The sequence below is a fragment of the Chamaea fasciata genome, unplaced genomic scaffold (assembly GCF_029207755.1).
Source record: "Chamaea fasciata isolate MVZ Bird 193981 ecotype frontalis unplaced genomic scaffold, bChaFas1.0.hap1 SCAF_3, whole genome shotgun sequence".
In the NCBI taxonomy this organism is placed as follows: domain Eukaryota; kingdom Metazoa; phylum Chordata; class Aves; order Passeriformes; family Sylviidae; genus Chamaea; species Chamaea fasciata.
The window spans coordinates 78,776,878-78,800,380 of record NW_027094088.1 but is presented as its reverse complement, the minus strand read 5'-3'; the positions used below and the strand labels follow the sequence as shown (position 1 = coordinate 78,800,380).

The 23,503-nt window shown below is 42.9% G+C and overlaps 1 protein-coding gene and 1 long non-coding RNA gene across 2 annotated transcripts in view; one reads left to right on the top strand and one right to left on the bottom strand.

The window, feature by feature from the left end:
• HTR1E (5-hydroxytryptamine receptor 1E) overlaps positions 1-1,768 on the top strand; it is a 34,141-nt gene extending 32,373 nt beyond the window's left edge. Inside the window, exon 2 of the mRNA XM_066179588.1 lies at positions 89-1,768. Coding sequence (XP_066035685.1) covers positions 254-1,348 — 1,095 coding nt within the window. The 5' untranslated portion in view covers positions 89-253 and the 3' untranslated portion in view covers positions 1,349-1,768. The remainder of the gene's footprint in view (positions 1-88) is intronic.
• A 4,467-nt stretch (positions 1,769-6,235) lies between these two features.
• On the bottom strand, positions 6,236-16,730 carry LOC136287147 (uncharacterized). Its single transcript, XR_010720079.1, has 3 exons — positions 16,527-16,730; positions 6,767-6,907; positions 6,236-6,680 (listed from the first exon to the last, which is right to left on the bottom strand). It is a non-coding gene; the product is annotated as an uncharacterized lncRNA (long non-coding RNA).
• Between the last annotated feature and the right edge of the window lie 6,773 nt (positions 16,731-23,503).

Genomic DNA, 23,503 nt, shown 5'->3' with positions numbered 1-23,503 from the left:
TCAGATGATAATATTAGAAATGCAAAACTTTTTTACCAAAAGGTGGGATTATCCTAGCTTGACTAACAGATGTGTTTTTATCTTCTAGACAAACAATGAACAGGAAGAAAACTGGAAGCTTTTTTGCTGCACTGTTGAATATGGGATTATAAAAAAAAATTTTTTTCAATTGCACACAGAGCATCTCTTTAAAATGGATAACTTCTGAACCTGGAACCCTTCATTACCAACTTCTTGCATCCTGGGGGGGAAAATGAATTTCACAAATTGCACCACTGAAGCCAGTGTGGCTACAAAGCCAAAAACAGTAACTGAAAAGATGCTCGTTACCCTGACCTTGGCCACAATCACAACCTTGACTATGCTGCTGAATTCTGCTGTAATTGCAGCAATCTCCACAACCAAGAAGCTCCACCAGCCAGCAAATTATCTCATATGTTCACTGGCTGTGACAGATCTCCTTGTTGCTGTTCTCGTCATGCCCTTGAGCATCACTTACATAATGATAGATAAATGGACTTTGGGCTACTTCATCTGTGAGATCTGGCTGAGCGTCGACATGACCTGTTGCACGTGTTCAATCCTTCATCTGTGTGTCATTGCTCTGGACAGGTACTGGGCCATCACAGACGCTATCGAATATGCCCGGAAAAGAACGGCGAAAAGGGCTGGGCTGATGATAGCCACCGTGTGGACTATCTCCATTTTCATATCAATGCCCCCCTTGTTCTGGAGAAACCACCACAGCATCAGTATTCCCAGTGAATGTCGCATTCAGCATGACCATGTCATCTACACTATTTATTCCACATTCGGGGCATTTTACATCCCCTTGACTTTGATCCTGATCCTGTACTACAGAATTTACCACGCTGCAAAGAGCCTTTACCAAAAGCGGGGTTCAAGCCGCCACCTCAGCAACAGGAGCACCGACAGCCAGAACTCTTTTGCCAGCTGCAAGCTCACACAGACATTCTGTGTCTCAGACTTCTCCACATCTGACCCAACCACAGAGTTTGATAAAATCAATGCATCCGTGAGGATCCCTCCTTTCGAGAATGACTTGGACCCGGCTGGTGACCGGCAGCAGATCTCCACAACACGAGAACGAAAGGCTGCTCGCATTTTGGGGCTGATTTTAGGTGCTTTCATTTTGTCCTGGTTGCCCTTTTTCATCAAGGAACTGCTTGTGGGCCTCCACATTTGCACTGTCTCTCCAGAAGTAGCAGACTTTTTGACCTGGCTTGGGTATGTCAACTCGCTCATCAACCCTTTGCTGTACACGAGCTTTAACGAGGATTTCAAACTGGCCTTTAGAAAGCTCATCAGGTGTCGAGAGCATACTTAAAAGTACTAAGAGATGATGATGCTGGCGTGACTCCTGGCCTTAAAAATGAGCAAAATTATTTGACTCTGCCACTGTTTCCCTTGATAAAGGGGATTTTTGTGTTTGCCTATTTGCTTGACTGTTCTTCAGCCTGTAATTCATTATGCCATTTTTTTATCTCTAGTGTTATTCATGGTAAAGGGTTTGAAATAAATTTATTCTACAAAGAAAAAGATTTTTTAGAAATGAAACAACAAAAGAAATATTACTAGTATTAGGTACTCATGTCTAAGACATTTTGTGTAATCAATGATTCAAGAAGCAAAAAACAATATTCACTTTTATACTTTTTCCATTTAAGAATCAAACATCTAAATTATGTACTGTATAATCTGAACCCCATAAATACCTATTCAAAAATTAATAAACACTTCATGGTTATGACAGTACCTCTTTACTGTGGCATTCTGAGAAAGCTGTAACAGCCATTTAGGAGGAAAATTACCACCATTTCCACCTTGGGTTGAGGCAGAGTAAACTATTCCTTTCTTCAGGAATACGCTCCCAAAACAGAAAGTTAAGTTCAGTTCATTGCACCTAGAAATTACCCCGTTTCATAACCTAAAGGGGTTATTTAAATGGCTCTTTTTGTGTAATATTCCAGATCTGCATTCAAGGTGTTGGGCAGACACCTGTGCAGATTGTTTGGCAATTGAGAGGATGCAGCTAGCAATGTCATACTTGTGAAGCTAACTGCACATCTGAGTGGACACACTTTTAATACCACTAAGCCTATTTCTTCAGGCTTTGTGCCTTAGTCAGTTCTGGGGTGGTATTATTCACTTGTGCCACACTTCACCGGAATCTTGAGGTGCACAGTCCCAAGGATCTATGGATCTTACCCCCACCAATTCAGACAACTGGATATCTTCTCAGCAGGCCAGCAATATGTAGAAATTTAAAAACATCAGCTAAAACCTAATTATTTCTAAATATCATTAAAAAATCAGTAAAATAATTTATTTTAAATAGCAGTCTGCATGTATGCCTTGTGGTCATCTCACAATTTGCAATGGCAATCTTGCCCACTTAACCTATGGTCTGGTGCTCTGGTAGGATTTCTTGCTCTGGGACTCCTTCACAGACCTACTTTTCCTGTCCCAAGAGACAAAGAGTCCTTTGTATCCTGCCTTTTGTGCTTATGGAAGTGAAAATTTTCAGATTCAAATATTGTGGAAATCAGTCTAGGAAGGGGTAAAATCAAAGCTGAGAATTTGGTATTGTCCATTAGCAAATCCTTAGCACCATTTAAATATTTATGACTCGCCTTGCACCCTTCTCTTCCCTGTCCATTTTTTCTGGACAAATTCTTTTTGAATTACACCAATACACAACAGAGGAAATACCACATATGTCAACCTGACATGCAGTAACAGTGAAAACTACACTATGGCAGCTCCAAATCCATCAAAACAAATACCAGAGGTAGCCAAGGAGTTGCAACAGCACTGGAAGCCATCTATTAAAAATGTTTTGAAAATTTACAAGATGACAATCATTTTTCTTATCAAGATTCAAGGAAGTGTAAGTAATATGTGAGCTATAAACTGCAAATGGAACTGAGATATTACATCCTTATTGGTGAAATAAAGCATTTGGCTGGAAAGATGCAGTGCCACAAGCTGAGTGTAACCCAAGTCTGAAGGTGACAAAAGTGCGACCTGCTGCTTACCCACATGCAGTGGGATTCTTCCTTCAGGACCTCCTGCCTGAGGTTGGGTGCTTCATCTCCAGCTGTCCTTCTGAAGCTACTGTTGCAGTTGCCTCCTCCAGAGGCCGTTGGGTTCCCTACTAGCAAACATTAATACCTAAAAAGAGAGGAAAATTTTCTCAGCCACTGAAAATTTCTTCTAGTGAGCAAGGACAAATATCCATTATGACTTCTCCTTTTTGCAGCTTGTTGGAGGTGGAAATTGTTGACTGAAATCAGGGAAGTGTGTCCTGACCCTGCCTATCAATAAAACTTCCAAAGCAGGTCCCTAGAGTACATGTGCTATTAAGAAGAAAAAAAAAAAAAAAAAAGAAAACAAAAGAAAAAAAAAAAAAAAAAGAAAAAAAAGGAAAATTAAAACCAACTGCGAGTTATAATAAAAATGTAGTATTTGTAAGAAGTGCTGCAGATTTTTTTCTTTCAGAAAGTGCAATAGAACTTATTATTAAAGAACAAGGACTTGGCACAATTTCTGAAAGAGGTTGACTGTGGCAGAAAAAACAGGACACACAAGTGGTTATGGCTAGAAGTGAGAAGATTTTGGTGTCCCTTGGGTGCACAAGGGTGCCCAGCTGCGGTGATAACCAGAAAGGGAAGGGTAAATGTGCAAGACTGCCCCAGCAGACTGTCTGAGCCCCACCAAGGAACTCAGCTAAGGCAGAAGCTGCACCCCAGCCAGGCTCTTTGGGGCTGTCTCTGGGGCTCTGGCTCAGCCTTGGGGTGGGCTGTACAGGAGAAGGGAAGGGGTGGGAGTGACAGTGCTGGTGAAAGGTGTTTCAACAAAACAAGAGATGCTTCCAGCTCTGACTGCTGCTCCTAAGGGCACATGGCACACAGAGTAGTTTAGGTAGGATGGGATCTCTGGAGGCCAACCAGTCCAAGCCCCCTACAAACAACAAACCTCAAAGTGGGACCAGCCTCAAAGCTCAACACTGCTCTGACATGCTGTATGCAGTCATGTTTCTCATGGAAAAACAGCAGCTCATGTAACTCTGTTGCCAAGACAGATGCTCACTTGAAGCCATAAGTGTGGCTAAAGGGCTGGAAATGCTGAGTGTGACCTCCACAGCAGCTGTCATAGGCAGGTAGCAAGTGCTTCAGAAACATGGGTGAAAGCTGTAAAATACAGGAGCTGCATCATCTTTATTTCTACTAATGGCTTCCTTTTAGTATGTGAGCACCACTATTACCACTCAAACTACCAATCAGGTTGAAGGCTGTATTCAATTTTAATATTTAGAGGTAATTAACAGGAAAAAACAGATGGATGGCTAATTTCCGTGCTTTCCTGTGAAATAAAGACTCACCATTCACTGCCAGCTGACTACTGATTTTCTAATTAAGTCATTAGCTAAACACAGAGAATGTTTTCCAACAAATGCCACTAGATTGATGAAGATGTATGTTTTCCCCATGCTCAGAATCAAAGGAACAATGTAAAGGATTAGCTACTTAAAACAACTCAACTTGATCAGAAATTACCAGTCTTCTCATGAAAATAAAAACTTTTGCTAGTCTGACACCATTGTTTGACAACATCTTTTTTTTTTTTTTTCTGTGTTAAGTTTTTGCTGCTTTTACAATGAGATTGGAGACATTTCTTGACCTGTCTGTGGCAAGTCCCTATTCACACCTATCCTGGATCAGGTCCACCTACACCATGTTCTGCAATACAAGGTCTTCCCAACAAACTCTTAGAGATGTATTCAAGACCTATAGACTACCTCCATCTTCTTTAACCTCTCTAAACCATCCTGCAAATGCAAAGCCTTATTTTGTCTAATGGTGCCCTTGCAAGGTTGTCCTGCCTTTGGGTTTCTGACTCTCTAATCCCTATATTTATTGTGGTCCTACTAGAGCACGCCCCTGTTCCCTCCCCCTCTCAGCAGTTATCAGAATTCCCATGATTGTGGCTGTTCAAGTCTTCAAGATTTTACATGTGTCCAGGCCATATCCAGAAGATTTTTGCTCTCTGTAAGCAGCCAGTGCTTTGGAGTGAGTTCATACATCCCTGAAGATTGCACCAATCAACTAGCTGTCCTCCACAAAAGACAGACTCTTCAAATGCTATTTTACCTACTTTTTTATCTTGTTGCCTTTCACTGTACTCTATCCTTTTGTTCCCTTTCTTCCACATTAAATTTGACCCTCGTATTATCATTTTATGGACCTGTTTTTGCTTTGAGGGACCTGTCCCTGCACAGGTGACTTAGGTTTCACTCAGCTCCTGCTCTTCTGCCTGTGCCAACCACAACTCTCTTCTCTGCAAGCTTCGTCCTTACCACCTCCATGATCTTTCCACATCTTTCCTGTTCCTTGCAACTGATGGGTTTTTTCCTTCTCAAAACCACTTCTGATATGGTAAAATTCCTGAAAGAAAAGCAATCACTGTGGGCAGTGGAGGAATTTGTGTGTGTGTGTGCATTGCCTATCTTTTTTTCTCCACCTTTCCCATACAGACTACATCCTCTTCTGAGGTGAGCTATCTCTCTCTAGTGCACAGCATACATAGACACAGCAAAAACACATTAAGAGTTGCATATGCCCTGAGCCACTTGGATTTGGCTCATGCACAGTACTTTAAAGTTGTGGGTTCCTCACCACAATGATGTACCAAATCGTTTACAACACAAAGTTAATTTTGTTGATCTTCCTGAATAGAGAAAGATGATGGGATTGAACTTCTCAGACGGTTTAAAACAAAGCCCCTGCCTCACCAACTTTACATAAAAGGCTGTCACTATTCAGACTTCACTGTCGTGCACCTGAACTGTCCAGTTTTCCACAGTTAGCACTTCTTATTTCTTTGCCATTTGCATGTGCCAAGAAGGAACAAAACAACAGCAACAACAAAACCAACCAAACAAAAAACTAACTTAAAAATTTTGGGCTTATCCAAGACAAGATATTAAAAGAATAAAGGAATCTTTTCTAAGGACTCTTATTTCCACTTCTCTCTTTTGAGTTCCAGTTATCAAAAAGTAAAGAGCATTGGAGTGTTGAGGGGAAATACAAGCTTCCAGCTTAAGTGCAGAGACACCCTGGTGCCTGGGTATTGTTTAACCATTGAAAATATCAATAAGAGACAAGCTGGTTTATGTCCATCCTTTACACACCCAAATGATTTCTATGAAGAGTTATCTCAAATTGCTTTATTGCTTAAGTAGACACATTAAATCTTGTGGTATCTTTTATTGTTCAAGTAGTATTTCATAAAAATCCTATGCAATACATAGTCACCCTTTCTAATTGCTATCTATTTTTCACTTGGGGCCAAAAAAAAATTTTTTTTTTTTAATTATCTGACTTTGGATAAATTGCAGGTTCATCCGCTGTAAAATTGTTCTTCAGCATTCTCTATTTTACTCTATGTACATTTGCAAACATTGCTCCCTTCCTCTGTTACACTGCCAGGGGATCTTTACTTCCTCATTAATCCCATGCAGGTGATTACCTATAGATGATGTTATATGATTAAATTACTCCTTCCTACTCAGCTAATTTCTATGCTTCTATGAATCAGTGCTTAAATATAAATTTTTGATGTTGCTGCTGTGAGTAGAAGATGTAACCATGAATGAGCTGTGGGAAAAAAAAATCATGATTAGAAAATTATATTAACATCTTCTTAAAGACCTAAGGGAGAGAGACTCATTTCAACTTTTTACCTTCTTAATCACTTTTCTTTCCTCCTCATTTCACTATTTCCTGGTCTGTGAATCCTGTTCATTAATTTTCCCCCCCGGTTTATCTTTCTCTTCCTCTTTTCCTCAGCAGCCTTCCTCAGCACCACAGCAGCATCTAGTAACCTGTAGCAAGAAGTAAGGCCACATTGTGCAATGTTGACACACATCACCTAAGCCTCTGCTCTTAGTTTTAGGAAATCAGGTTGTGAACCTGATTTCCTAAATTTCCAGGCTCTGATCCATGGCTCTGTTCTGCACAGCCTCTACTTCAGCTTCACTGCAGTTTAAAATCAGTGCAAATTGTAAACTGATTTAAAAATCATATTTCTAATGTGCATCGAGATTCTTCCAAGTGAAAAATGCTTGTATTAAACCATGGTTTCTTCCCATGTGTCACAATTTTTGAAGATATCTTTTTAATAGTTCCCCCTTTCTTCTCCTCACCCATGGGGCTTCTACCAATAAAAACTAAAGCCACAGCTAGCCTGATTTCCAGATGCAATTAGTGGTGCTGGATATGCCCACCCCACTCCTCCCACTGCCCCTCATATTTCACGGTCTTCCACATGCTTCCGCTGCCTACTTAAAACACATTAGCATATAGAGCAGCTTTCTGAAGTTTTTGTGGGTTAATTTCCTGCATGACAAATTCTGAGCCTCGTCTCTATCTGGTGCAAGATCCCTTGTCACTGGGGTACTCAAATCTTCTAACGCACTGCATCTCACATATTCATTTTTTACACTGCATGACTGCAAATGGCATGCATTTCTATGAGGTGAGGCATAAAGCACTGTCTCCTTGCAACTACACTTTATAAAAGAAGCATGTTTTGTCAATTAAGATACAAAACATAACTTTCGGGAAGAGGTGGGACAGAATTCCTATTCCTTTGTAAATTGTTTTGCACGCAGTTTGAAATGACTTCTGGATATTAATTTTAAAAGAGCACAAAGAAACAAAACACAAAATCACATGTGCGTGCCTGAACTTGCAACAAGCAGAGTGACCCTCCAGTGGATTTTACAATAAAAAGATGTTTCTCTCCAAATCTTTCTACAGTGACCTTTCCAAGGGAATAGAAAGTTCCACACAAATGACTTTCACCTTTGTAATGCCACTAGAAATATTATCTCAGTCCTTTATAGAAGGAACAGCCTGCCAAGCTGCTAGACTGCTGGGTTAAGCCTCAACAAGCTTATTTCTTCAATAAATAAAAAATGAGGCTAACACCTCCAACTTGAGGGTTTTAAATTGAATTGACCACTAAAATAAAGTCTATCAGCTAGAGTTCTCCTTTTGTTCATACATATTCTAGTGCAATTCCTCATTTGTTTATTGCTAAGCCTGCATATGAGAAAATAATCACTTTTTGAATTCAGAATAACAAGAAAATACTCTCTCTTATTTTTCCAATTTCAGAACATTTCTGTATTATGACTGGGCAGTCATTTTGAAGCTGGCAGAAAGAAAAAATTAATCCAATTAGATTCACAGAAGTTAATCTAGGATTGCAAAATTAAGCGTGGTTGTCTTGGTCTGCTGCTTGCATATACACACAAGTCACAGATCAAAATCCTTTAATTTTTCAGTACAACAGTTTTGCTACTTGCTGAAGAGCAGGTTATCTGTGGTTTTAATTAGGATCAGTAGGAGGCTGTACCCTTTCCCACCTTGCATGCAGAGCCCACGGGCAGGAAGGGGGCTGAGACCTGGGGCTTTATGGCTGGCAGAGACTGTACACTGGGGACATGGTATCCCTGCTGTTCCCTGTATTCCTCAGAGTCCTGTCTTCCCCCACACAAACCACGGCTTCCACCTTCACCCAGGGGATTCAGAGCACCTCTGACTAAATAAAAGTGAGAACTGTGAAGGACTGACCCACATTTCCTCCTGGGCTGTGCACTAAGTACTTGGCTGGAATTGTGTCCCCCAGTACCATCAAACCAGAGCAGGACAGGCATCTGGGCAGTGACAGACTGCAAATAAACCACCTGCACAACCACCACACCCTGGGCACCTCTCAGCAAGGCACTGTCCCTAAAGCAGCCGCTGTCCCTCTCCATGGTCTAGCACACCAAATGTGCTCCATACCAGCAGCTCCATTCAGACCTGCAGCAGGGCCTCCAAGGAGAGCAGACCTGCCTGGAGCAAGCACATGCTGCCACATTCATCAAGCCCTTCTAGCACATTACAGCAAGGCACACGGCAGCCAGGGCTGAGGAAGCGTCCCTCAGTGGGGTTATGCTTGTGTGTCAGCCTTGCAAAAACTTGGGAGGCAGCATGCTGATCAACAGTACCCCAGCTACTGCAGAAAAGACACATCACAGGTTACAGGGAAGCCTCCACCTTGCTCAGCTGGGCTGCTTTCCCCTGCTGAACCTTTGTATGGCAGGCAGGCACACACCACTAGGGCAAGACCAAATCAATTCACAGGCTAAAACAGTCACAGGAGGGAGTTTCTAAACCTCCTCGTTCCCTAAAGAAGACTCACAAGTTCTGACAGTCTACAGATCAAAACAGTCCCAAGCAGGAGATTCAACCCTCCTGTAAAAGGAAGCATTGCTGCCCTCCACATTCAGAGATCCTGGCTGGAAACAAGCTATGTCTCTCCTACAGATACTGCAGTGACTGCTTTGGCTGACAAGTGCCAACAGTGTTACTGAGACCAAACCTAGCTCACACACAAAAACAGCCAAGGCACACAAAGACAGACAAGGCACACAAAGACAGCCATTACTTGGCATCGAGACAACTGAAAGGTTGAGTGGGTAAAACCAAAGGAAGGGCTGATAAAACCCACCATCCAGTGACAGCATTAACCCCCAAGCTCCTTGGCTGGAATTCCTGACACCTCACACAGCTGCCACCAATGATCCCAAAAGCAACAACTGCTAAGGCCTTACCAGTCTTTGAGAGCCTGTTGAGGAGACAGCAACTTCTCAGTTCAGTGCCCAGCTTGGACAGCTGAGGAATTGCAATGGAGGACACCAAATGCTTTTCTTTTTTTTTTTTTCTTTTTTTTTTTTTTTTTTTTTTTTTCTTCTTTTTTTTTCTTTTTTTTTTCTTTTTTCCCCAGGCTGGGGAACAACAAGCTGCAGCCACTGCAGCCCAAGAGCAACCACAAACTTGTGGCTTTGCTGCTCTCTACCCTCAGGATGGGCACAAGTATGGAATAAGGTAGTTTTGGTACCCAAAACTGATAGTTTAGTTCACTCTTAAATGCACCATGTGGCAACCACGAAGAGCAGCGTTGGCACTCAGCAACAGTCTGGCATGTTAAAGCTCGTGGGGCACAGAGAGCACTGAGCAGCTCCCACTGACTCTCCTGGCTGATTGACATCCTCTTGCCTCCTTCCACATCTAAGTTTTTCCTTTTCCTCTCCCCCTTCTGAAAATCAGTCATTATTGATGGATCCTGATAGTCAGCACAGTCTGACACTGACACATAAGCCTGGCAGTCTTAATATCAAACCCCTCAAGGTTTGAATCAAACTTTGCAATTTTTTTTAAGTAGCTAAAGTGGGACAGTTGTGATTAAACAACAGCATTGTGAACACTGTATGCTTGGCTAATCTTTTGTTTTAAAGAAGAGGGAAGACAATCCCAAGACGAATGGGCTGTCTGTCTGGGAGCCACCGGGAGTGAAGTCAGCAGAACTGAGCATTAACTGGGGGAAAGGTAATTCTGGCAGTGGGAGATTGCAATCACTGACTCATTGACCACCTACTTAAAACAGACCCCAGACTCAAATGGTGGGGAAAACTGCACGGGCCGGCTAATTAGCATGAGAAACAAGAGATTTAAATAGCAAATAGGGATTTGAGTGCTAATTTTAAAAAAAATTATGTAATCTCTAACCAATGAATGCTGATGCCTTTGTTATTAAAATGTAATAGTGCAAAGTTTTGATGCCCAGTGAACCAGCCTTTTGAGGGTCACCACCCAGCTCCCTACTTTGCACAAACTAGAATGAAAAGTGGAAATACCTCACCTTGGTGTGTGAATTGGTGCAGTGCATCAGGAAAGGAGCCTACATTTGGGACAACAGTCTGACACTGACACCCCAAGTGAATGGTAATGACTAACAGCACACAAGGTGTGGAGGTCCTATGGGCCAGCTGCACTCTCTTTGGAGATTACAGATATTTCCATAATAAAAGAACAGCTTGTAAGGTATCTTCTGAAGGAGAATGCTTTTGAGAGGACAAAGTACTGAGAGGTTCTAGTACTGTCCTCAACTATCTTTGAATGAGTCTCTTGGTGTGCAGAATTCTGAGATATTTTTGAAGGCTGTTTGAAAACTTGCCTTATAATCTGCATTTTGGAGTTACAATAACCAGTAATGTATGGATGCTGATTACCTTAGATGAGTGGCTTTTTCTTGGTCCTCTCTGTGTTCTCCCTCTTCCACACATTCCCCCATTATACTGTTGGATTAATATTTTACTGTAAACCATTATCTTCAGTCCAGTGGGTCAGTTTGACTTTGGCAGCAACAGAGAGATTAGAATGTGCATTCCTCAAACTTTAACCAAAAGCCACAACTAACTTAAGAAGCAGGGTGTTGAACAGCAGCAGAGGTAGAGCATACCTTGGATGAGGGGTGATGTGCCCTCTAATGTGCTCCTTACATGTCCACAGTGTATTTCTCAACAATTTTGTATCTCTGCAAGGCATTCTGCACTTGGTGGCACTCTGAGACCAACCCTTCTGTCATGATGATGACAGGGGAAAACGTCAAGCAAACTGAAGAAGCGACAAGTGAAACGTATTACGCTTTCACATATATATGTGCACCATGAGGGACACAACTTCCATCACCAGCATGAAACCCACAGGCTGCTGTCATCCGAGCTAAAAGGAGTGCTTTCCTAATAAAAAGTCTTGCCTCCTTGGCAGGCCAGCAGCTGGGGGCAGAGGGAATGTCACGCCCCCGCACAGACCCTCAGTGCAGAAGGCAGGGAGGGCTGCCCGGCCCTGGCCCCAGCCCTGGTCCTTGGCAGTCAGGGAACAGAGGAGTACTGCACTGCCACCCCCACAGCACTCGCCGGGGATGCTCTGATTGAACAATGACACAGCTCAGGTCTGGATTGAATTCACCGTTGCTGAGTATTGCCTTCCTCTGCACAAGAGCGTGATTGCAGGGTGGAGACAACATGCTGCAGGGAAAACAAAGGTATGGAAGTGAACCCCCTGCCAAAGACTGTTCCACATTCATCCAGCTGCGATGGACTTTGCCTTGGGACTGTGGATCCCCAGGAAGTTGAGTACAGTCTGTGCATCCAGTTGTCTCATGTGCTATAAGGTAGAGAAAAAGCACTTTTACCTATACTGAGTTTGACTTTGTTTTCCCAATTGTAACTGACATCACATATTTTTAACAGCATCACTGAAGAGTTTGATTTGAAGAGGCAGCCAGCGACCAACTCCACCAGGCACAATCCCTAGGTTCAAAAGAACAGCTGTCAGCCCCCCATACATGTTGGTGTCATGGATGTCACCTCTCTGAGCTGCGGCAGGCAGTGGGAAGGCAGCAGCTTCATGCCCAGCACTCGCACCTCGAATTCCATTTCTCAGGGTGGCCATGAGCCAGCCATCTTCAGAAATACTCCTTAAACACCCAGCTTGCTTTGTAGTGCAGACAAGTGTCTGTGTCAGAGCTACAGACTCCCTCCTCCCTGAGGGAGTTTTGTCTGAAAAAGGACTGTTTATTAAGTTAACTTACTGTTTATTAAGTTAACTAGTTAAGTTCTGTTTGTTTGGAGGGTGTATTTCACAGACAGACTTCAAACCTCATTTGTTAGATATGTAACTTGCCACTGTGTTATCAAAAATGAACATGCACAAGCCTAATAAACAAACAGATCCTGAAAACCATTATTTTTAAAGGGAATTTTGAGCTAAGTAGAAGGAAACAGCCAGGGGTGTTCCAGAGATGAATCTCTCCTACAGGTTTTCACTTAAGCTGATGGACTGCCTCCATGCTCTATTGTCCCGTTACCTTACACTGAATACTTTCCAATGGTAGTTTTCTGGCTTTTAACCAACTTAAAACACAAGTTGTTTCCATAGCTCATCAGGTCTGCTAGTCTCACATTTCTTCACGTAAGTCTTTCCATTTTTCCTGGTAACTCACCATTTCATGATCTTTTTAACCTATCTACAATTAGATTTAAGGTGATTGACAAGTAAGCATCTTGAGAACCTATGTTAATTAAAAGCCAAAATCAAATACGTCCATAGATGTAAGACCTCTCTTTGGCTCCAAAGTAGCTTTGCCACTTATCTTTCAAATTCCTGCCAACATAATTGCTACATTTTGCCTTACAAGAAGCTCATTTTCTTGCTAGCACAGGAAATGTAGTACTTGGCTTTCTTGGGATTCAAAGCTTTTTGGTGTCCAATTGATGAACGCTTTGTTTTCTAAGGACAAAAAAGAGAGTTATGATCATTTCACTTACCCTTCTGCCTGAAAAGAAGAAAGCTCAGTTGCTCTTTACCAGTGATACAAAATGTATTGAAATACCAAATTGTCAAGGCCTCATCATAACCCCAGCTTAATGAGGCTGAGATTGGGAGCACAAGAGAGATATCAGAGACTGTCTGGAATGGAGACAGATGGGACAGGATGTGGCTGCTTATGAAAACACAAACTCTAGATATATAGAAACGCCTATATGTGTGCTGGGTTCATCTGCTCTCTTTACATCCAAGAGGGATTTGTCCAACACAGCCTTTGGATTCAGGGGCTGTGATTCACTTCATCCTGGAAGACACACCTGCACCCAGGCATGACACAGGCCTCATAGACCTGCAAACAACAGCAGGATACCTTAGGGCACCTCAGGTATCAGTAGATCCCTACCTGTGGGCAGTGGAGTTAAGCCCTAGATTTTCAATATCTCCAAAGGAAGCTTGGACTCCTGCAGGCAACTGCACATCAACTACATTTGAACACTGAAACACGGTCATGCAAGAATAAGTTTTCTATTTTGACCTTTTAAAAACAAAGTCTTTTAAAAATACCCCACAGTCTCTGTGAAAAGACCATTTCTTAGGGAAAGGGAATTTCTCTTCTTTTTCCAACTAAGCACTTGCTTTGGTCTATCTTTGAATCACATAAAAGAATTTTGTACTGCACATTTTCAAGTTTGTCACGTGTAACTCAACAGGGTGCTGGAAACAGCAAGGCTATCCAAGGAAATAAAGGTGAAAAAATACATTCAGATGAAGGAAATAGCCACCTTTTTGTAATGAATACATGAGCATGTTGGAGAAAAGGGATGCAAACGAGGCCAATCTTTCAGGTCACCTAATTCCAAAACTTGGAGATAAGAATGAGTTTCTGCACACACACACACAAAAAGAGAGGCTTAAAAATAATTGTTGAAAGGTAAGACAGTACAGTTTTTCTGCTCACAAGCTCATGTGATACATGTGGGGCTGTGCTAACACAGTTTTTATCGAGGGTATTTTTTTATCTGACAGTGTGACTGTGTTGTTGAAATATTTGTTAACGATCTTTTGGTCTATAGGCAGAGGCAGGAAATGCAAACATGGTGGAACTCCTTAGCTTGACAATAGCCAGGAATCCATGTGTGAGCTCCAGCCTGCTGCCCTCCAGGGCAGCCCAGTTTCCTCAGTTGCCCAAGAGAGGAACACCAGCACTTTGGGGAGCAGCAGGGTTTGGGGATTTGTCTCCAGATCTATGGCTTCACCTGGCTCTGTCAGGTCTTCAGGACTGCATCGACATTGATGTGGTCATGAATGCATGATGTGACCATGCACTACCACAGACACGGTAATGTCAGTCACAGAAGCATCCTCACAGATGTTTTTAACATTCTAGTTAGTTCCCATCCTTGTCTCATCTCCAGTCAGAAGCTTGTGCTCTGATCTCCACAGGCTCCTGATCTTGCTTTGTTGGCCTCCCCACCCACCCAAAAAGGGAGAGAAAAGCAGCAGGTGATCCTTGCATACCCCACCACCCCTCCCATGTAAGCGGTGTGTCTGACTGTTTTGGAGCTGTTGGGAGTGGGCATCCCTCCAAGTGAAGCAGTGATTATTGCAATCACAATTTCTTCTTAGGCCGAGGCCTCACCAGTCACTGCCAAATTCACTCACAAAATCTTTCACAGGATATGGTGCTGGCATAGTCTGGAACCCCGCTCTTCCTCCAACACATGTACCTATACTGACACCTAGGGTGTAGTGATGATGACACTTGCCGATTTTACCAGCATTTCTGCCATCCCAGCAACCATCGTTTTCCCTGGGAGACCAGCCTTGTTGTCACTTCCCAGCTGATGCTGTCAAGCACAGATTTTGGTGGCCAAAGGCCATCTGGCACTGACTACAAAACCACAGAGAACTGAGGAGGCTGCCTAGATCACTGTGACCAAACTGCAGCACACACACCATGGGAAACTGTGGGGAGCAGATGCTGAGTGGGTGGAAGCTGACTGGATACTGGGAATGACACTTGCCCAGCCAGCTGACCACCCTGAACACAGCTTTGGTCCAGGAGGCTTCTGTAAAAAGACATCATGTCACCTTAGGCTCTGTTCAAAAATCTAGTGAGAGAAGGTGAGACAGCAAGGGAAGGACAAGCAGCATGCAGGGAAGAGGCATTGTGCACCAGCAGTATCAGGAAGATGCTGTAATTCACACAGGTCTCTTGTACACCACTCAGGTCCTGAATAGAGTAACTCACACTTGAAAAATAACCAACCCTCCCCTCTCCTGCTCAGTTCTTTAAAAACTCTAGTGCTGTATGAGCCAGTCTGTAATATTAGAAGTAGCAAGTGTTACACTCAGACTTTTTAGAATAGGCTTCCTAAATAGATTCCTCCATCCCTTCCTTCATTTTAGGAAATAAACTTCACTTAAATGTGAAGTTTTAACTCATGTCCATTAGGCTGACTATTTGTACTCACAGTGGTCCAAAAGTCTGACAAACACATTGTTGTGGTGTTTATTCCAACAGACTTGTCTGAGTTAGATAATCCATCTCAGAAGGAGCAGATCATAAGGCTGGAAGGGCTTCATCCGTTCCCTAGCCTCAAGGCAGGGTCACCTACAGCTGTGTCACTTCTGACAAATATTTGTTCAATCTGTTCTCAGAGCTCTCCAGTGATGGAGATACCTCATCTTCCTCAGACAGCCAATTTCCCTGCTTCATTTCCTTCAGCAACAGAAAGCTTTATTCACTATCTAACCTGAATCTCCTCATTTGCTACAACTGGCTCATGTTGCTTTTCATCCCAGCTACCACCAATAAAGAGAAAAAAAAAATGCCCTATTCTTTGCAACAGCCTCTGAACCCTTACCATCTGACAAATCTTCCTTCATATTCTGGTTATGTCTTGCCCATAAGCAGATTACAGCTATTTGAATATTACAATCTGAAAAACTTCCCTCAAAATGTCATGCATTTTAAAAGCTTCCACTGTGCAAACTTCTGCTCTGCTGCATTTGCTTCACAGACCTCCTGAGACCCCTTCTTCTCAGCTCAGCCACAGAAGGAGGCACTAATACTCCAGTCTCTGCTGAGAGTGTTTGCTGACAGCAAACTTCAAATTTGCTTAATATTAATAATTGCTGAGTAAACTTTGGCTGCACAAAACTATATGGAAAACAAGACAGAAAAGTTGTCTGTAGACAGATACTTGCTGTTCACTGAAGGAAACCATACACTATAAAAGAAGGTATTTAACAGCAGTTTTCATTGTCACTTCTTACCTGCACCCTCATCCTGGGTCTGTCTCCTGAGATTCTCAGTAATCTCCATCTCCTGACCCATCAGCCTTCTCCTTGAGGCACCATCAACAACCTCACCTTCTTCAGTATCCTTCTCTGTGCCTCAGGCCCCAAGTAGTGCCACTGCACAGGCCAAACTCAGCAGAACAGATGCTGCTCTACCATCATGATATGTAATGATGACAACACTTCCAGGTTCATCTCACCAGTTAATCAACACTCAGGTGGAATTTATTTCACCTAGTTTTGGCCACCCAGAAAAGAGGCACCTGAGCTACTCATGTAATCTTGTTCACAACAGGAAGGCACAAATGACCCCCTGTACAAGGACATGTCTCTCTGTACTGGTTATAGAGGCGATTAAAAAAATTCCGCTCCTAGTGAAGAGAAATAGTTTCCTTCATCAGGGCCGAAGTCATTGGACTTCACGCAGTTTCTAGCAAAATTCAAACAAGGACCAGTGTTTGAAGAAAATGCTACTGTCTCACACCTAACAATGGAAAGGTCAATGTCAGCATCAAAGCCTTACTGCACAGACAATTACATTTTCTTCAGATGCCTGCTTTTCTGTGGATCGCAGTGCACAGGGAGCCTGAGGCCCATGAGTTGAAAGTGAAAAAGACCATCAATTTCACCTCAAGTCAACAGGAATAGAAGACAATAAATCAGTCTACATTCAGTAAACAGTTCAGAATGACATGCTTTCTTATTATTCCTTTGCAGCTGGGTGCCTATTACAAGAAGTACTTACAAGTTTGAAATGCCCCACACAGCCTACACTTAACTATCAGAGCACTCTTCAACAGCTCTTATTTCTGGAGATAAGTATTATGGGAAGCACACAACTTAAGAAAGGATGTGATTATCAGAAAAAAGAAAATACCTTTAGCAGCAAGAAAAGTCTGAGCTCCAGGCTTTACAGCCAATTGTTTTTCATATGCCTCACATATATGCATGAAAAAGTTGCTTTTTGGTGAAGTACATAAGCCCTGCACAAAAAATAACCACTTATCCTCAGGTGGTATTCTCAAATATCCCTGGCAGGCACTGACTAGGAAAAGAGAGCACAAGTGACTCCCTGCTCAGCTAGCAGATGGGTGGCAATCCAGACAGGCAGCAGGTCTAGGGCTAACTGGTACAATAGTGACAGCCCTTCTCATTTGAGATAGTTGCTAATTACACAGAGGTGGCTTTGACTAGTTCTTTCCATACTTGTTCAATCAGACATGTTCAGCTTGACGTCAAACTTACATGTTCTTTACCCATTCTTTCAATCATTTTTAGTCTATCCTTGATCACTTCTTCCCCTTTCTGACCTTGATGTGGAAAAAAGCAGAGAAAGTGCAAAAGAATCGGGACTGGCCTCCCCCCACAAATATGTCCTTCCTCATGAGGGGAAGAGGAGAGGCAGGCACTGATCTCTCTGGTGACCAGTGACAAGGACATGAGGGAATGGCCTCAAGCTGTGTCAGGGGAGGCTTAGGCTGGGTACTAGGAAAAGGTTTGTCACTCAGAGGGTGTTTGGGCACTAGAACTGGCTCCTCAAGAAAGTGGTCACAGCACCAAGCCTCACAGAGTTCAAGAAACATTTGGAGAATGTTCTCAGGTACATGGTGTGACTCTTCGGGATGGTCCTATGCTGGGACAGGAGTCAGCCTTTGATGATTCTTGTGGGTCCCTTCCAAATCAGGATGTTCTATGATTTTAGGCAGTCTCTCATGTTTGATTAGTTTTGATGGCACCTGCTGGCAGACACAGGCTATGCCACTGCAAAGCAGAGAGGAGCCAGCAGACAGACACAGACTGTCAACAGGAGTATGTGCACCCCCATGACAGAAACCAAAGACAGAACTGAAAGGATAAGTCCTGGTGAAAATCATGATGTCTTGTGAAGAAATTATCTCCTTCCAGCACCCAAACTTGTTTCTGTGCTGCTGAAAACAAGACTTTCACTGTACTACATGCAAATAGAGAGGAACACTTGAAGCAGCACAACACTACCCAGAGTAAGAAATCGCAGGAGAGGCTCCAGGCTGAAGCCCAGCTGAAAGGCAGAAAACACACCTGTGTGGCAGTAGAATAGCATGGGTCTTGATACAGCTGCGCAATGTATCTGTCAGCCTCATCAGACACGAGAACCACAGCCTCAGACTGTGCAGGACTGAATGAAAAACCCATGTTTGGCACCAGCTGCAAGGACTGGAGATCTGTGCTGCCTGCTGGTATTGCCACCATCCTGAGCACCAGCAGGACGTGTGGCAATGGCTGCAGGGCAGTGTCCAGGCAGGCACAAACACCACACACATGGTACCTGTGTCAGAATTAACTCAGTGTAGCAGTCACATTCCCTCCCTGCTTCCTGAATCACCTTCCTTTACCCTTCTGCTTGGAATCAGTGGCTAACCCCGAAACTGGAGTAAGATACTGAACCCCCTGGACAGCCTGAAGTGAGGAGCCGAGGGAGATGGTGGAAGAACCACAGGCAGCCCTGCCAGTCTCTGCTTGTCTCTCTCCACCTGGGTGCAAGGGTACAAGGAAGGCAGGGAAGCTTAAAAGTATGGTACCACTAAGGGCTGTAAAGCTAGCAAATAAATAAACTTACAAACTATTGTTGTTAATAATTTAATTACTTTTACACTACATTCTTAAATTTTGAGGCTTGATCTGTGCTTATTTTTCAGCGCTTGGAAAACTGCTATGAATCCTGGTTTCTAAGAGCACTTTGTTCCTTGAGAGATGTGGCAGATAAAAGAGAGATGTGATTTACCTCATCAAGAGACGTATATGCAAGATCCTAATGGAAAAGGCATTGGGAATATGTCTGTCAGAGCAAAGAGTGAAGAAGAGTAACACCAACAGAGCTGAGTGATACCTCTTTCCTGGGCTTAGTGTTTAGTGACAGGCATACTTGGAGTCTGAATCCCAAAAGGTATGCCACTGTTCCTGCAAGAGTTTTCCTGAAATTTTTATCTAGGGAATTCAGTGGCATTTCTGATTTCACAGTCCCCAACCCATAGCAAGCCTCACAAACATGCAAATCGTTTTAAACACTCAGGATGAAATGAAAATTTATTTTGTGCCTCACTACAACAGCTAAGGACTGAGTAGCCATTAAGGTCAATGCCAAACATAACTATAAACAGTGTCTGGGATTCAGGAGATATTTGAGTACTATATTCTAGAAGCTCAGGACCTGTACACAGAAAGTACAGACACCCAGCCAACTACCACCACTAGTCCTTGCTTCCAGCTCCTAAGGTGAGCTCAGGAGTTCTCTGTCCATCTCCAAACTTTCCCTCCAAAACAGGACCCATACTGAAACAGTCCCAAGAGTTCTCTCTTGAACCAGATCTGGCATTCATGCTATGTGGCACAAACTGACACAGTGTCCTGGGTGTCCCAACAGGCCAGCAGTATGAATGTCCAAGTAACTGGAATCTGCGCTGGTACTATCTGATAGTAGACAGGGAGAAGGGAATTGTTAAGTGGAAGACCATGAATATCCACTCATCTCTGCACCCCAAATCCTCGGAAGGCAATCTGTGAGGAAGGTAGACATAAAAGCCTGAGGCTTCAGAACAAGGGCTGACCTTCACTGTTGAATTGGTGGTTTAGCACCAGGCACCATAACTGGTCACACCTCAGGGTGCAAATGGGGAATCCCACTGGAGAGCAAGAAATTTGGGTAATAATATCACTGAAAATCAGAAGTGACTGGGCAGAGAGTGTTGGAAAAAAAAACCCCCAAAATGTAATGAATTTTAAAGGAATGAAAATTCAGTTTTGTGGAGACAGAAAAAAGAAGATGCTCTTCCATGTCAGAATAAATAAGAAAATTAGGATTTGGTGAGGTTTTCTTGTTGTTTTAGAGTGGCTTTTTGAAACTTTTTTCTTCTGTTTTTCCATCCATTTCCTCTTTGTTCATTCTATATTGCCTTCATTAAATGGCAGTGCTGGGACAAAGCAGAAACTGTGTGAGGAGAGAAAACAGTGAAAATGTGACTTTAAATTGTGGTTTAAGAGTTGAGCCATGATGACTGCTTGAAGAACTGCCCCTATTCTATGTGTTTTTTGCACTTATTTTATATGTTTAAAATATATTTCTGATTTCCGAACAAACCTGGTGTTTATTTGGCAGGCTGAACTGTCTTTGTTGATGGATCCAGTCTTTGTTGTTATCTGCAGTCTGTGTTTTTGTAATTACATAGAATCAAATACTTACTGAATCCACATCATAGGAAAAGCAGAAAGTGCTTTCACTTAAGTAACAAAGTACTCTCAACAAGGCGTATCTTGTAATCTCTGCTTGTTAGGTTTCCAGAACACCCAGCTGTTCCAAAGCCCTGCATGGAAATAGTTAACAAAGCTGTCTCTCTCCATGGCAGCTCACACTTTAGCTCTCTTGAGCAAGCAAATCCCAAGAGAAAATTCTGCCTTAAAAAATCATGATGAAGATGAAAAAGTCAGCCCTTGCAGTTGTTTGAAGTTTGAGCTTTTAAGCCAATTATAATTCAAATTATAAATACGGTCTATTTCTGTCTCACATTTTAAAGAACTGTGAAACGCCAGATGGCTTTTCTGTCGCTGTGCCCTGCCATATAAAATATATTTTTATGGTTTCTGATCTCACTACAAATAGGGCATGAGAATGATAAGCTGTTAATGTAAAAATAATTTTCCGTGTGAAGTTGCCGTGTCTGGAGGCGGTTTCTCAGCAGGCTGGGAGATGCCCTGCTTTTCCACCACTGGATGGCATTCAAGGGCCATAAATACTCACATTGGGAACTGCAGCAAAAGAAAATTAAAACACAAAGCGTCCAAAGCCTTTGGATTCTTGGTAATGCTTCTGTAATATATTCGTGCTTTCAAGGTTCTTAGGAAATAAATCTGGAAAGATTAAAAAAAAACAGTTTCAGAGGAGAAAGAAGCTTTCCTCTGAGACGAAACTGAATATGCATGTAGGATGTGGGACAGGAGATCTGAAAGCAGCATTCCAATTAGGAGAATCTAACAGTCATATCTCGGCATCTCAGTCCACATCAACATTAACACAGGTTGGCAGGAAACAATTCGATGAGTCTTGTGTTTTTCCTACCCAATATGGACCCACCAGGGAGAGAAAAAGTGAAATGTATTAATTTGACCTTGGGTCTACACAGACACGACGCCCTGGTCGTGCAACACCTGCACACACAAAAAGCTCTTTAAAGCATTTCTGCCTTTGTATTCCTTCTCTAAAGCTCAGCCCCGTCCTACCGCCAGGCAGTATCATTAAATCCACCCCATCTCACAGCTGAGCGCCTGACAGGAGGCTGGGCTGGAGCCCACCTGGGGCCCCTTCCCTCCTGAGCCGCCCTGCGCTTCCAGCCTCTCATTAAGAAAAAAGACAGATTGACATTTCTCACAGATAAGAAGAGCCCCCCACAGCGGTAGCAGTGCTTGTGGGGGTGTAGCTGTAAGGGTCTGGGAGTGCGAGCGGGGTTGGGTTTACAGAGAGACAACTGCTGTTCCACACCGGCTGGTGTGGCCGGGAGAGAAGGGTGAGCGCGGCAGCACACGAGTATCATCTCCGCAGGTCTGAAAGAACGCAGCACGCTTCAGGCAGGCACTATTCGCTGAGTTTCACCAGTTAACAGCTTTAAAGGAATAGACAGTTTGCGCTTCTGTGGTACAAAGGAAAGTTTGGAAGGGGAGAGATGACAGAGTCATGGCCTCTGCTGCGTGAAGGTTTGAGTACAAGCAACAAAAAAACTCATCAGGAAAAGCTGTGATATTCTGGGCAGCCAGTGTTGCTGCCAAGTCTGTAGTTTTTGCTATGAAGTCTAGCTATGAATTTTAGTTCCCTCTTTAATTTTTTTAAGTCTGTCTTGGGAAACCAGTGCTGCTGCCACTTGCTGAGAGTGTGGCTGGTGGTGGTGTTCTGGCCTTGCTTGCCCAAAGGTGTTTGCGTTTCTGAAGCTGTGCTGCCCGGAGTGCTGGTCACTGTTTGTGGTGATGTGCTCAGGACTCTTTGCTGCGGTTTAGTTCCATTTGGGGTATGATAGCAACAGGATGTGTTTCCTTCTGGTGAGGATTTAACTCAGGGGACAGGTGCCTGCAGGTAAAAAGGGGGGAGGTCTGAGAATACCTAAGTTAAAATGTGATCTTCTCCAGCTGTTATACAGGGCGCTTCACAGGAAAAGGAAGTTGATGTGGCTTAATCTTCCTATTGCAGTTAATGTGTCTGTAGGATTCAATTATCCCATTCAATATATATATACTTTATGATAAATACATAGTATTTAATAAGCATATAAATATGATGTTATATATTTTTATATTATATGTTATATATATAAATATTCATGTCCCTAGGGATGTGTCCTTTGTTCAGAGAAGATCCCCAGCAGCATGTGGGGTACAGTCCTAACAACAGCCTGGTGGAGTCTTAGTACCCAGCTACAGACAGCTTTTAGGGGTGCTTGGTTGCTGGTTGTCTGGAGAGGCTCACGTGGGTCCCTGGATCTGATATGATAACATGTAATTATCTCTCTAATGTAGCTAATGAGGCCTAAAACGAAAATAGAAGAGTTACAACAGCCTTGCCTGTACAACCTTGTTCTCCCAGCCTGAGCACTGTTGTTCAAACCAGGGCTTGAGGGCAGGGAGAGGCTTCCAGGTAGCAAACTTCTGGTCTTCTTTCATAGCAGTCTGCTCAGAAGATTCTTATCAGATACAGACCTTGTCTAAAAACCTCTTCCCGTAAGGCCTATTTTATCTTACCTGAAGAGGTGGAAGCAGGTGGAGTGGTTATCAGTCTTAAACTACTATCAACCGTGCACAAGATTTTCTACCCAGCCTATTGAAATGAGGCTTTAAAATAACAGAAGCGGAACAACTTTTTTTCTTCCTGTGGAAGAAAACAGTAACAATGTTTTTGACACTCAGTAGTACAGTGTAATGTAAAACAGAAGAAATAG